This window comes from Zalophus californianus, chromosome 4, assembly GCF_009762305.2.
Source record: "Zalophus californianus isolate mZalCal1 chromosome 4, mZalCal1.pri.v2, whole genome shotgun sequence".
Lineage (NCBI taxonomy): Eukaryota > Metazoa > Chordata > Mammalia > Carnivora > Otariidae > Zalophus > Zalophus californianus.
This window is the reverse complement of record NC_045598.1, coordinates 40,970,040-40,983,045: the sequence shown is the minus strand read 5'-3', so window position 1 is coordinate 40,983,045 and position 13,006 is coordinate 40,970,040. Positions and strand designations below refer to the sequence as shown.

Here is a 13,006-nt window from a genome sequence, read left to right as displayed (position 1 = left end):
GACTTTTTTTTTTAAGATTTTATTTCTTTATTTTAAGAGAGAAAAGAACAGGGGGGAGGGGAGGGGCAGAGTGAGAGAGTCTCAAGCAGACTCTGCACTGAATGCAGAGCCTGACTAGGGGCTCAGTCCCACGACCCTGATATCACAACCTGAGCCAAAATCAAGAGTCAGCTGCTTAACTGACTGAGCCACCCAGGCGCCCCGCCCCTAGACATTTTCTTATGTTATGTGACCCATTTAAAGTAAATTTTATTTTTAATTAGATTTACAATAGAAGTAGAGACATCAAAATTGCATCTATCTATAAAGACTAGATATTATTAGAGATCAAGTCTAAGATTTTTTTGGTGGGGGGAGGGCTGGGAGAGGGTGGGAAATCAGACTAAAGTATTTGAGGATGGGAATAGATAACAGATATTTTTTCCTTTTCCCACCCCTGAACATTTTTAGTTAAAGGGAAAGAGAAAAAAATTTTTCCACAGGATTCTTAAAAAATGCTTTTTAGGCTAGCATACCATTGTATATAAACTATATAAGAACTTTATGACCAAAGTAAGGTTTTTATGATGGATTATATTCCCAAACCAATAAAATTACTTGAGCTGTAGGTGGCATTTAAAAAAATATTTTATAATTTACTTATAAGAAATTTTCAAACCATTGTAGTTTTCCCAGTTACCGTGTTAAAGTAAAGCTGTTATTCCACCTTCCTGAAGAGTAAGAATAGTACATAATATTATGTAAAAAACACAAATATACAAGCTTAAAGACACAAGAAAGGTGTATGCCACAGTAATGCGCTAATAAAGCAGTAAAGATTATTTCCATATAATGGAAATTTTAAATGTCAGATCAATCTTGGTCTATAGACTATAAAAATATTGAACAGTATAGAAATTTAGGTATGATTTTAATTTAACAGAAAGCATTTATCATAGGTCAGTTTGAGGCTCCTATTAATATTTACTTATAGTTCAAGTGCAGAGTGAAGCTTTTCACAGAATGGTAAAAGAGCATAAAATCCTTTCTTTTTATCAACCTCTGGCACATTTTCCAAGGGTTTCTACCAGGTACTAGAAGCTTTGTGATAGTTACACATCATTGTTTAATTAATCCTCTGGGAAGTGCTATGCATTGTACAAGATTGTGGAACCTCAAAGAAAGATGAGACATTGGCTCTGTCCTTCAGTTTATTGTTTACAGTTTGTTGTTTACAGTGTCCTACAGTTTATTGTTTATTGTTTATAGTGTAGTATGTGTGATAATAGAGGTTAAGTACAAACTGCTATAGGAGCATAGTAAAGAAAGCTCAAGATGAGTCAGAGGAGATTAAATTTGGCTGGGCTTTGAAGAATGAATAGTGTTTCCAGGTAATGATGGTGTGGAAGGACACTCAAGGCAGAGGAAATGGCTTAGGAAAGGCACAAGGACATTGAAGTATATTGTCTCTCGGAGAAAGAAGATGGGGCACATGAATGTAAGGAAAAGAAGGTAGTAGAAGAAGAGGAAGGATAACATGGAGCCCAGAACTGAAGGTTCTCATGTATCTTGTAGGCAGTTTTACTTTATCCTACAGATAAGAGGGAGCCATTATATATTTTGCAGAGGGACTAAAGAACTCTACTTTGCAATGAGTTTTTTCTTTTTTTAAGAAAGTTGGACATTTGGAATAGGAAAACAGAAAAACAAAGTATGAATCAAGGAAGGGATGATGAAAACTAGTATGTATTTAATGAGAGCCAATGCCAGGTGCATATCTGAGACTATATCTTCATTTTGAGTATGGATCAGTTAACCGTATAGGCAGGTTAAAAATTTAGGCATGAAAAAAATTTAGGCATGCTGGCAAACTAATGATAAAGTACTAGTGGAGCTTACCATTATGAATCTGTAATCACATAGACTCATGGAATGTCCACACAAGAAGAGTCTTTCATGATCATCCATTGTGTGGGCCTTTTTAAAGGAACTTTTTAAAGAAAGCAGCATGATAGTAATTTTACTTTTAGATTAATCAGTTGGTTGAGAAAATATAAGTGAAAATCAGTTATTAAAAGCATTGTTCAATGTTTTACCTAATCACAGAAGCATCTACATATATTTGAAAAATAGCATACTTGTGAGACATTTAGCCTATAGCACTGTATAGCTTAGTGATTAAGGACTCAGACTCTGGAATCAGAACCTAGTTTGAATCCATTACCTGCTAACTGTAACTTTGGATAAGTACTTGTCCTTTTGTGCCTCAGTTTTCTCATCCGTGTGATGTGAATAACAATAGTACCTACTTCATAGATCTGTCATATGGATTATAAATGAGTTAATATATGTAAAGAGTCTGGGACAATACCTAGCACATTTTAAGGGCTATTGTAGAAGTCTTTGTTTTGCATGCAGTAATTCAGAGACCTTCTTCTAAGTTTTTCTTTTGTTGTTCTTAGATTCTTATTCTGATGAATGATTGATGGGGTCTTTGAATAGTATGTTATTTAAAAGATATTATTTTTAGAAATTTGTGTTCACAATTTTATTTCACCCTTTTTGAGATCTCTGCCCACCTGCTGCCAAAACATGCCTTAGAGTTATCAATCCCTTCTTCCTTACTTGTGGTTCCTGGAGAGAATTAAGTCCTAATTCCCTTTGGAACCCTTTTTATAAACAGTGAATTAATCTCTCCCCTGTGTATCTACAGTGGTACTAATATTGTACCATTCTTCAAAGAATTGAGAAAATAGTCACTCAAATGATCTTCTGTGGTCCAGGTGAGGAACCCCAAATGTTAGAGGACACATAAATCAGGCTATCTTGGCTGCTCTGTTTTATGGTGGTAATGATAATGGCAGTGCTTTCATCTATCTCCCAAGGTCTCTTTTGTATTTTTTTTTAAATAGACTTTTTTCTTTAGAGCAGTTTTAGGTTCATAGTAAAATTAAGCAGAGGGTACAGAGATTTCCCATTGTAATTTTTTAGTTTCTGTAGCCTTTATCATTAAGCAAAAAGTATAGTACATAAATAAATACAGCATTTTCAAAATGATTTATCTTTAGGAAATTCCTTCCTACACTGAGATCTCTATTTTCGTCTATACATTTTTTTAAACTTTATCTTCCATACATTTTAAAGTTTTGATTTTCATACTTAAGTCTGTAATATACCTGGAATTTATTTTTCTCTTTGGTGTGATTTAGGGACTTCATTTTATTTTATTTTTTACCATACGGTATATGCCCAGGATATTTATTGAATATTTAATTCTTTTTTCCTTCCAGTCAATTTTTTTTTCCAAGTTCACACCAGATAGGTAATGTGCCGAGGTTGTAGCAAGGTTTGAGGGGAGGCACATGTCACACAACGAGCGTGAACACCCGGTCATCACGCTTACGAACTACAAAAGGATCCTCCTTCCAGTCAATTTTAATGTCATGTTTTCACATCATTATTTCTGTATATGCCAGACCTGCATCTAAATTCTCTTTTCTGTTCCTTTAATCTATTTGTCTATCCTTGTATCAACATCAAACTGTCTTAATTATTTTAGTTTTCCAGTAATTCATAATACTTAGTAGGTTAAGTCCTTTTACATTTTATTATGCTGTTTCTTTTTCTTTTTTCTTCCAGATGTGTTTTAGAACCAGCTTGTCAGGCTCCTTGCAAAACCTTGTTAGGATTTTCATTGGAATGTATAGATTAATTAGGAAAGAATTGACATCTTTATGATACCATTCATCATTTACTAAATACCTATGGAGTACCTCTGGTATACTGGAAGCTCTGAATATAGCAGTGAACAAAACTCACAAATATCTCCTGACTCATGGAACTTATATTGTAGTGGAAGGAAATAGACCATGAACAAAATAAATAAACTATATGCTCTATTATTCGTAATAGCCCAAAACTGGGAGCAATCTAAATGTCCATCAAATGTGTATTCATACAATGAAATACTACTCAGCAATAAAAAGGAACAAACTACCTATACATGCAACAACTGAGACAAATCTCAAAAATACTATACTAGGTGTAAGAAGCCAGATATAATAGATTATATATTGTATGATTTTCCATTTATGTGAAATTTCTACAAAAGGCAAAAACTGGAGTGACGGCAGATCATTGGTTGCCTGGGGCTTCAAATGGGAATGAGGATTAACTTTTTAGATAATGGAAGTGTTGTAAAACTGGGTTGTGATGATGGCTGCACAATTGTATATTTGCTAAAACTTAATTTTATGCTTACAATGGGCAAATTTTATGGGATGTAAATCAAATCTCAGTAAAGCTGTTTAAATGTTATACCAATACAGATGAGCCTTGAAAACATGCTAAGTCACAAAGAAGCCAATCACAAAAGCCAGATGTTGTATGATTTCATCTGTATTAACTATCCGGAATAGACAAAGCTTATCGAGATAGAAAGTAGATTGGTGGTTGCCTAGGGCTGGGGTGATTGGGAGGGAAATAGAGTGACTTGCTAGTGGGTATGGGGTTTCTTTTTGAGGTGATTGAAAATGTTCTAAAACAATTGTGATGGTTGCATAACTCTGTAAAGGCATTAAAAACCATTGAAATTGTACACTTTAAATGGGTGAGTTTTACGGTATGTTTATCTCAATAAAGCTGTTTTAGAAAATGAATAAAATTACTGCTATATATGAAGGAGACCTAGGGGAGGGAGGTGGTGGTAATGGTACCGCACTGTAGCCTCACTGTGAGAAGGTTATAGTTGAGCAAAGACTTGAAAGTGATGAGGGTTTGAGCCATATGGATACCTGGAGGAAGAACTTTCTAGGAAGAAGGAATAATTAACGGAAGATCCTGAGAAAGGAGCCTGTCTGGCATGTTTGAGGAGCAGCAGTGAGGCCAGAGTGGCTGAGCAAGGGAAACGCAGTAGGAAATGAAGTTGGGAGATGCAGGGCTATTGTGAGGACTTTGGTATTTACAGTAAGGGAGATGGGGAGTCAATGCAGAATTTTGAATAGAGGAGTGACTCATCTGACACAGGTTTTTTTACAGTGACTACTGGGCTGAAAATAAACAGTAGGTAGCCTGGGTAGAAGCAGGGAAACCAGTTAGAAGGCAGCAATCCAAGAGAGAGAACAGTGACTTGGACCAAGGTTGAGGGAAAAAGTGGCCAGATTTTGAATGTATTTTGAAGGAAGAAGCAATAAAATTTGCTGACAGATTGAAGATGAGATGTGAGAGAAAGAGAAGAGTCAAAGAACATGCTGGATTTTTTGGCCAGAGAAACTGAGAGGGGGAGGATTGAAGATAAAGCAGATTTGGGTTGGGGGGTAAATGCCAGGAGTTCTGTTTTTGACATGTTCGAGAAGCTCCTCAGACATCCAAAGACAGATTTGAGTAAGCAAATTGGATTTTAAAATCTGGAGTCTATGGGGCGCCTGGGTGGCTCAGTTGGTTAAGCGACTGCCTTCTGCTCAGGTCATGATCCCAGAGTCCTGGGATCGAGCCCTGCATCGGGCTCTCTGCTCGGCCAGAAGCGTTCTTCTCCCCCTCCCACTCCCCCTGCTTGTGTTCCCTCTTACGCTGTCTGTCTGTCTGTCTCTCTTTCTCTCTCTGTCAGTTAAATAAATAAAATCTTTTAAAAAAAATCTGGAGTCTAGGGAAGAAATCCTGAAGTAAAGACAGTATTTAAAGCTGGGATTCCTCCAATCTACCAACACAATATATTTAATAAGACTTTATTTTCCCTTGGGGCGCCTGGGTGGCTCAGTCGTTAAGCGTCTGCCTTCGGCTCAGGTCATGATCCCAGAGTCCTGGGATCGAGCCCCGCATCGCGCTCCCTGCTCAACGGGAAGCCTGCTTCTCCCTCTCCCACTCCCCCTGCTTGTGTTCCCTCTCTCACTGTCTCTCTCTCTGTCAAATAAATAAATAAAATCTTTAAAAAAACAGCCCTTAAGATAGGCTTTTAAAAATTGTTAACATTTCCCTCTCCAAAGAGAATAAATACATTAATTTTCTTGTATTTCAGGATCTGCAAGATGAAGTTCAAAGGGAGAATACTAATCTGCAAAAACTCCAGGCCCAGAAACAGCAAGTACAGGAACTCCTTGATGGACTAGATGAGCAGAAATCCCAGCTGGAGGAGCAACTGAAGGAAGTTAGAAAGAAATGCGCTGAGGAGGCCCAGCTGGTAAAGTTTGGCCATTCGCTGCTGCCTATGTCTATACCTTAGTTGCTTTTCCTGGAAACATTCTTTGCTTCTTGTTGCTACTGTTGTTGTGGCAATCTAGTCAACAGTTGGGGCACATGAAGGAGTTGGAGCCCTGTTCATCCGGAAATTGTAGTACTACTTTTCCAAATTTTAGCTGAAAGTGTGGTACCTATGCCTTCAAGTCCCCTCTATTTCTCTCTTAATTGCCCTTCTCTATCAAAAATATATACTTCCAAAAAAAAAAACCCACCAAAATAGTAAACTGAACAAATAAACATATTTGCATTATGGAACATTTTAAATGACAATTCTTTTTTTTTAATCTCCCTTTCTTGTCATTCACTCCCATGTTACAGATCTCATCCCTGAAAGCTGAATTAACTAGTCAAGAATCGCAAATCTCTACTTATGAGGAAGAGCTGGCCAAAGCTAGGGAAGAGCTGAGTCGCCTACAGCAAGAAACGGCAGAATTGGAGGAGAGTGTGGAGTCAGGGAAGGCTCAGCTGGGACCTCTTCAGCAGCACCTGCAAGATTCACAACAGGAAATCAGTTCAGTAAGTCTTTGTGGCAATGAGAAATATGCTCAAATTGGGCCTCACCATATCCTCTTAGTAAATAATACTTTCTCAGTTTGTGTTCCTTTTCCCACATTTTTCGTTCATTTTATACAAGTACATTTCTTGTTGCCTGTCATAAGTTAAAATTGTCATACATCTTGTACATCTGATTATTATCACTGGAGTCATGGCTAGGGGTATGGGTTTAGGTGTAAGTCTGGCTCTGCCACTTACTTCCTGAATCATCTTAGTATCAGATTCCTCATCTTTAAAATTGGAGAATTAAGAGTACTTCTACCTTTTAGGTCTGCTGTAGGGATTAAATGTAAAGGACTAAATGCTGTGACACAGTTTAGCAATAAATGCTAAGTGTTGCTTATTTTTATAAATACCGCCCCCCCATGAACATTTGCTAAATGTTTGGAGACCTTTATTATTTTAATTAGGGGATTGTTCTTTATATAGATAAACATGCTGTGTTGTGTGGGTCCAGAGTATAGATCTTTTGCTTTGTTATTCTAGGCTTCCCTAAATGGAGAGTAATATTTTATAGAATGATAGTAAGATAGGAGGAGAGAGATCATGTAGCTCATTCTTTTCATTTTGAATTTGAACGAACTGAAGCCAAAGAAGGTTAAGTAATTTACTTATGGTTACATTGCCTTTAAAAGAGCCACAGCCTAGAATCCAGATCTTCTAACATGTAGTCCAGTGTTCTCAGTTAATTATTATGTATAATGAAGTCCTACCCCTTGATATGCTTTCTTCCCCTCTCTTATCTGACAGGTGAATACCTCTCACTCATCTTGCAAGACATAGCTTAACTTTTTATTTCTTTATAGCATTTTCTGAACCCTGCCTGTATTGGACTCTACTTCTGTTACAGCAATAGTAACATTTTCCCCTGCATATTTGTTTATGTGTCTGTCTCCCCCAGCTGGCTGAGCTTTTTGGTCTAGGAACTTAAACATTTTTTTTTTCTCTCTTATCATTTAGCACAGTTCTTATCCTGCTGTAGGTACTCAATAAACAGGTACCCCAAAAGAAGGCTGTCCTAGTGGGAATGCTACCAGCTGAATGAATATTCTTTAAAATAATTTTCTTCTTTGAGTTTATTTAAAATTTTTTTAATGAATAATTTACATACCATAAAATTAACAGGTTTTAAGGGTACGATTCAGTGATTTTCAGTAAACTTAGAAGTGCTCAATCATCACAATCCAGTTTTAGAACATTTCTATCACTCCTAAAAGATCCCTTGCACCCATTTGTAGTGACTCCCCACTTCTGCCCCTGGGTAAGTACTAATTTGCTTTCTGTTTCTATAGGTTTGCCTTTTCTGAGCGCTTCATGTAGATGAAATCAAACACTATGTAGTTTTTTTCATGTGGTTTCCTTCACAAGCATAATGTTTTTGAGCTCATCTGTTTTGTAGCATGTACCAACATTATATTTCATTGTATATTTATAAAGTATTTTGTTTATCCATTCACTGATTAATGAGCATTTGGATTCTTTCTATTTGTTGGCTATTATGAATAATGCTGCTATGAACATTTGCATTGTTTTCATTTTTCTTGGGTATGGAATAGTTGGTTATATTGTGAAGTTATGTTTAAGGTTTTTTTTTTTTTAACTTTAAATTGCCAAACTGTTTTCCAAAGTCGCTATACCATTTCACATTCCCACTAGCAATATATGAGGGTTCCAGTTTCTCCATAATCTTACCAACACTTTATTGTCTACCTAACTGATTTTAGTCATTCTAGTGGGTATGAAGTGGTATCTCATAGTTTCTAATTTGTATTTTTCCTTTTTTTAAATTTTTTTATTAACGTATAATGTATTATTTGTTTCAGGGGTACAGGTCTGTGATTCATCAGTCTTACACAATTTAAAGCGCTCACGATAGTACCTACCCTCCCCAATGTCTTATCACCCAGCCACCTCCTCCCTCACACCCACCTCCACTCCAGCAACCCTCAGTTTGTATTTTTCTAATGACTAGTGATGTTGAATATCTTTTCTTGTGCTTATTAGCCATTTGTATATCCTCTTGGATGAAATGTCTGTATAAATCTTTTGCCCATTTTTAAAAAATGGATTGTTTGTCTAATTATTATTAAATTACAAGAGTTTTTAAAAATATCTTCTGGATATAAGTTCTTTATCAGATATCTGATTTGCAAATAATTTCTCCCAGTCTCTGGCTTGTCTTTTCATTTTCTTTAAGTTTTTTGAAAGGGAACTTCTTTCTTTTTTTTTTTTAATAATTTTTTATTGTTATGTTAATCACCATACATTACATCATTAGTTTTTGATGTAGTGTTCCATGATTCATTGTTTGGGCATAACACCCAGTGCTCCACGCAGAATGTGCCCTCTTTAATACCCATCACCAGGCTAACCCATCCCCCCACCCCCCTCCCCTCTAGAACCCTCAGTTTATTTTTCAGAGTCCATCGTCTCTCATGGCTCGTCTCTCCCTCCGACTTACTCCCCTTCATTCTTCCCCTCCTGCTATCTTCTTCTTCTTTTTTTTTTCTTAACATATATTGCATTATTTGTTTCAGAAGTACAGATCCGTGATTCATCAGTCTTGTACAATTCATGGTGCTCACCATAGCACATACCCTCCCCAGTGTCTATCACCCAGCCACCCAATCCCTCCCACCCCGCACCATTCCAGCAACCCTCAGTTTGTTTCCTGAGATTAAGAATTCCTCATATCAGTGAGGTCATATGATGATACATGTCTTTCTCTGATTGACTTATTTCACTCAGCATAACACCCTCCAGTTCTATCCACGTTGTTGCAAATGGCAAGATCTCATTCCTTTTGATGGCTGCATAATATTCCATTGTCTATATATACCACATCTTCTTTATCCATGCATCTGTCGATGGACATCTTGGCTCTTTCCACAGTTTGGCTATTGTGGACATTGCTGCTATAAACGTTGGGGTGCACGTACCCCTTCGGATCTCTACATTTGTATCTTTGTGGTAAATACCCAGTAGTGCAATTGCTGGATCATATGGTAGCTCTGTTTTCAACTGTTTGAGGAACCTCCATACTGTTTTCCAGAGTGGTTGCACCAGCTTGCATTCCCACCAACAGTGTAGGAGGGTTGAAAGGGAACTTCTTTCAACGGAAGGAACATATATGAGAAAAATAGAAAGGACTCTGGATATTATAAATTATCATTGAGAAAATAAAACTGTTTCTGAGCAAGGAAAATAATCTCAGCAAACTATACTACCAAGTGTGCCAGATAATATTTGCTATCTGTAATCTGTGGAATGAATTATATTGTCTCTATCTGTGGAAGGAATTGTATTATATCCTTGCATCTGATCTCCAAACCTTAAGAACAAACATACAGGGGCACCTGGCTGGCTCAGTCGGTAGTGCATGTGACAGGGCATGTGACTCTTCATCTCGGGGTTGTAAGTTCAAGCCCCACGTTGGGTGTAGAGTTTACTTAGGAAAATAAATAAAACAAACAAATAAACCACAGACACACACACACACACACACACACACACACAAATACTACTTTCTTACATTTGACATAGTGACTTGTGTGTCTTTCTCACAGAGGGCAATATTTTCCCATGGGCCTATAAAAAAATGAAAATCCAAATTGTAAATTATCCTGAAACTTTAATTGTTCTTTAAAGCTAAACTATAGCTTTTCTGGAAAAAGGAATAACTGAGGAAAAATTTCTGACTTGCTAAATTTTCATTTATACTCCTTACCTTGTATTTATGGTAAGAAAAAGCAAAGAACATTTGTACCTCTGTATCTTACTTACACAATGTATACTGTTTTTATCCAAATGTTTCTGGCAATCTGATAGTTTATTGCATTTCTCTTGCACAGTTTGCAAAGAGCTTGTGTTAGTTTTGTGATTTTTTTTTCTATGTCCTCTAAGTTTATGTAGAGACTAAGGAAGAGACAGGCTAAGTGACAGTTATGTGAGAGGGCCAGACACAGGAAAGCCTAGTTTTGTTCAAGATTTTATTGTCTCAGAAGTAACTATAAGAAATAAGCTGTCTTAAATAGTACTCTTTGGTAGGCAAGTATTTCCATGTACTGCTTCATCTATATGATGGTTATTATTTTAATGTTAAGTTTTTAAATTTTAGACTGTAAAGGTTTAGTGGATATTGAAATTGTTTTAATGGTCATGATAAAAATTTTTTTAAAAGATGAAGTAAGACAGGAGTGTTCTGGAGTGTTCAGAGCTTTTTTGAGTCTTTGGTGCTGCTGACCACCTGGCTTGGACCACCCTTAGGACTCTGTGAGCTGACCCGGCTTGACATACTGATAACTAGAAGCGAATAAACATCATCTTATTGCTCTTCAAACGCATGTGGCCTGAGGTGTTAAAATCATTTTGTGAGCTTCATAGGTTCAGTCAGGGACAAGAAAAAAGTCAGAAGGACCATGGCTGGGAAAATAGGAGATACTGGGCAGCCCTGAAGCAGATGGACAAGAGGAGAGCTCTGCTTCTGGTCCCCACAGAAAACATCTCCCTGGCCTGTATAGTCAGTGATTGTGCCCGACTCGGTGAGAAACACTGCCTTATCCATAAAACGTAAAATTATTTTTTCCGTATAACATAAAACTGTTTCATACATGCACATTTGTTTTCCTAATATACATTGCAAGTTTTTCATGTATAAAAATATTAAATTAACTATTGTTAATAATGGAGTACTACACTATGTGCATCTTTTTTTTAAAGATTTTATTTATTTATTTATTTGACAGACACAGTGAGAGAGGGAACACAAGCAGGGGGAGTGGGAGAGGGAGAAGCAGGCTTCCCGTTGAGCAGGGAGCCCGATGCGGGGCTTGATCCCAGGACCCCGGGATCATGACCTGAGCCGAAGGCAGACGCTCAACGACTGAGCCACCCAGCACCCCCACTATGTGCATTTTTAAAACAGAAAGTGAAAAGTCTGATGATTCTACCTCCTGGAGAAAAACAATGTTTGCAGCATGGTATCTTTTTCGAATTCTGTCTGTACGTAGATGCACCTCTCTGTGTGTGTCTGTGCATTCATATGTATACCTGTACAAGTTGTTTTTATTTAGAAAAAATGAAGACATACTTTGTATACAAAAAATAAAATAAGAAGGAAATAAGACAATAGGAAATATGAGGGTACATTACATGGAATAAGGATACATACTACTTCATGAAACTTTCACAACTGTATGTGCGTGTAAATGATGCATATGGATGAATGTGTATTACATATATGTGTTTATGTATGTATATACACAGAGAGACCTATCCAAATAAATACATATATTTACTAGGTTAGGATGTAAAATCTATTTCTTTCTATAGATTAAGGTAAAAAAAAGTTTATAAGCCACAACTCAGTATCACTAGGAATATACAAGGCATATGCTGTGTATTACAAATGTCTAGTATTTTGGATTGTCAGTTTAAATTCTGAATATAATGCAGTTTGATAGATGCATATGCTTACTGATACCCATGGTTTAAATTTATAAGCACAATACTTATGTCCATTCAGTGAACATAAATTAAGCACTTACAGTATATACATCATTGTGGTAGATTTTGGAGGTACAAAGTTGATAGCAAAAGTTGTGGTCCCTACCCTCAAAGAGCTCAAGGTCTTTAACTTTTTAAAAATGGCATGAGTTAGTGGAAAAGAAATAGGGAAACTTAATTGGTATAATAGTGAGAAATGTAGTGCGCTAGGCACTTTTATACACATTGTCCATTATTTACACAGACCTTTACATTTTACAGAGTTCTTTCAAATATATCTTTGCTTCACTTAATCATCTGTGGAGATAGTTCTTACTCACTTTATGGATTAAGAAATGAAGGCTTGGAGAGGTTACTTCGACTAAGATCACTTAACTAGAAGGTGACAGAGCTTGACTGACATCTGTTTTCCCAGTTCAATATAGTGTTCTTTTCCCAGGTTATGAGCCTGAAAAGATCTGTGGTAAATTACAGATTCCAAAATGAGCAACGTAAAAACCTTACGCAGAAAATATATTAGGGGAACTGAGCCTTGATTTGTGAAATGTCAGTAGGAAATTTTTATGTTTGCTAAAAACAAAAAACAGCATGCTAATAAATAAAGGGAATTCCAACGTAATGTAAAAAATATATTTTATGAAAACTGGGAACTATTCAGTAAAATTCCATTCATTACTCCTTTTCACTAGAAACATTTCGATTTTGCCCTCTCTTCAATTTCTTTGAGATATTT

At 36.5% G+C, this 13,006-nt stretch overlaps 1 protein-coding gene and 1 non-coding gene across 4 annotated transcripts in view; one reads left to right on the top strand and one right to left on the bottom strand.

Moving 5' to 3' along the window:
- Positions 1 to 13,006, top strand: part of EPS15 (epidermal growth factor receptor pathway substrate 15) — a 140,409-nt gene that overhangs the window by 93,961 nt on the left and 33,442 nt on the right. For all 3 annotated transcript variants that reach the window (XR_004820008.1, XM_035727007.1, XM_035727006.1), the window contains exons 14-15: positions 5,993 to 6,154; positions 6,532 to 6,729. Coding sequence is in view for 2 of the 3 variants with exons in the window: in XM_035727007.1 (XP_035582900.1) it covers positions 5,993 to 6,154; positions 6,532 to 6,729 (360 nt within the window). In the remaining variant the exon portion in view is untranslated. The remainder of the gene's footprint in view (positions 1 to 5,992; positions 6,155 to 6,531; positions 6,730 to 13,006) is intronic.
- LOC113917751 lies at positions 3,292 to 3,397 on the bottom strand. Its single transcript, XR_003518345.1, has one exon. It is a non-coding gene; the product is annotated as a small nucleolar RNA U13 (small nucleolar RNA).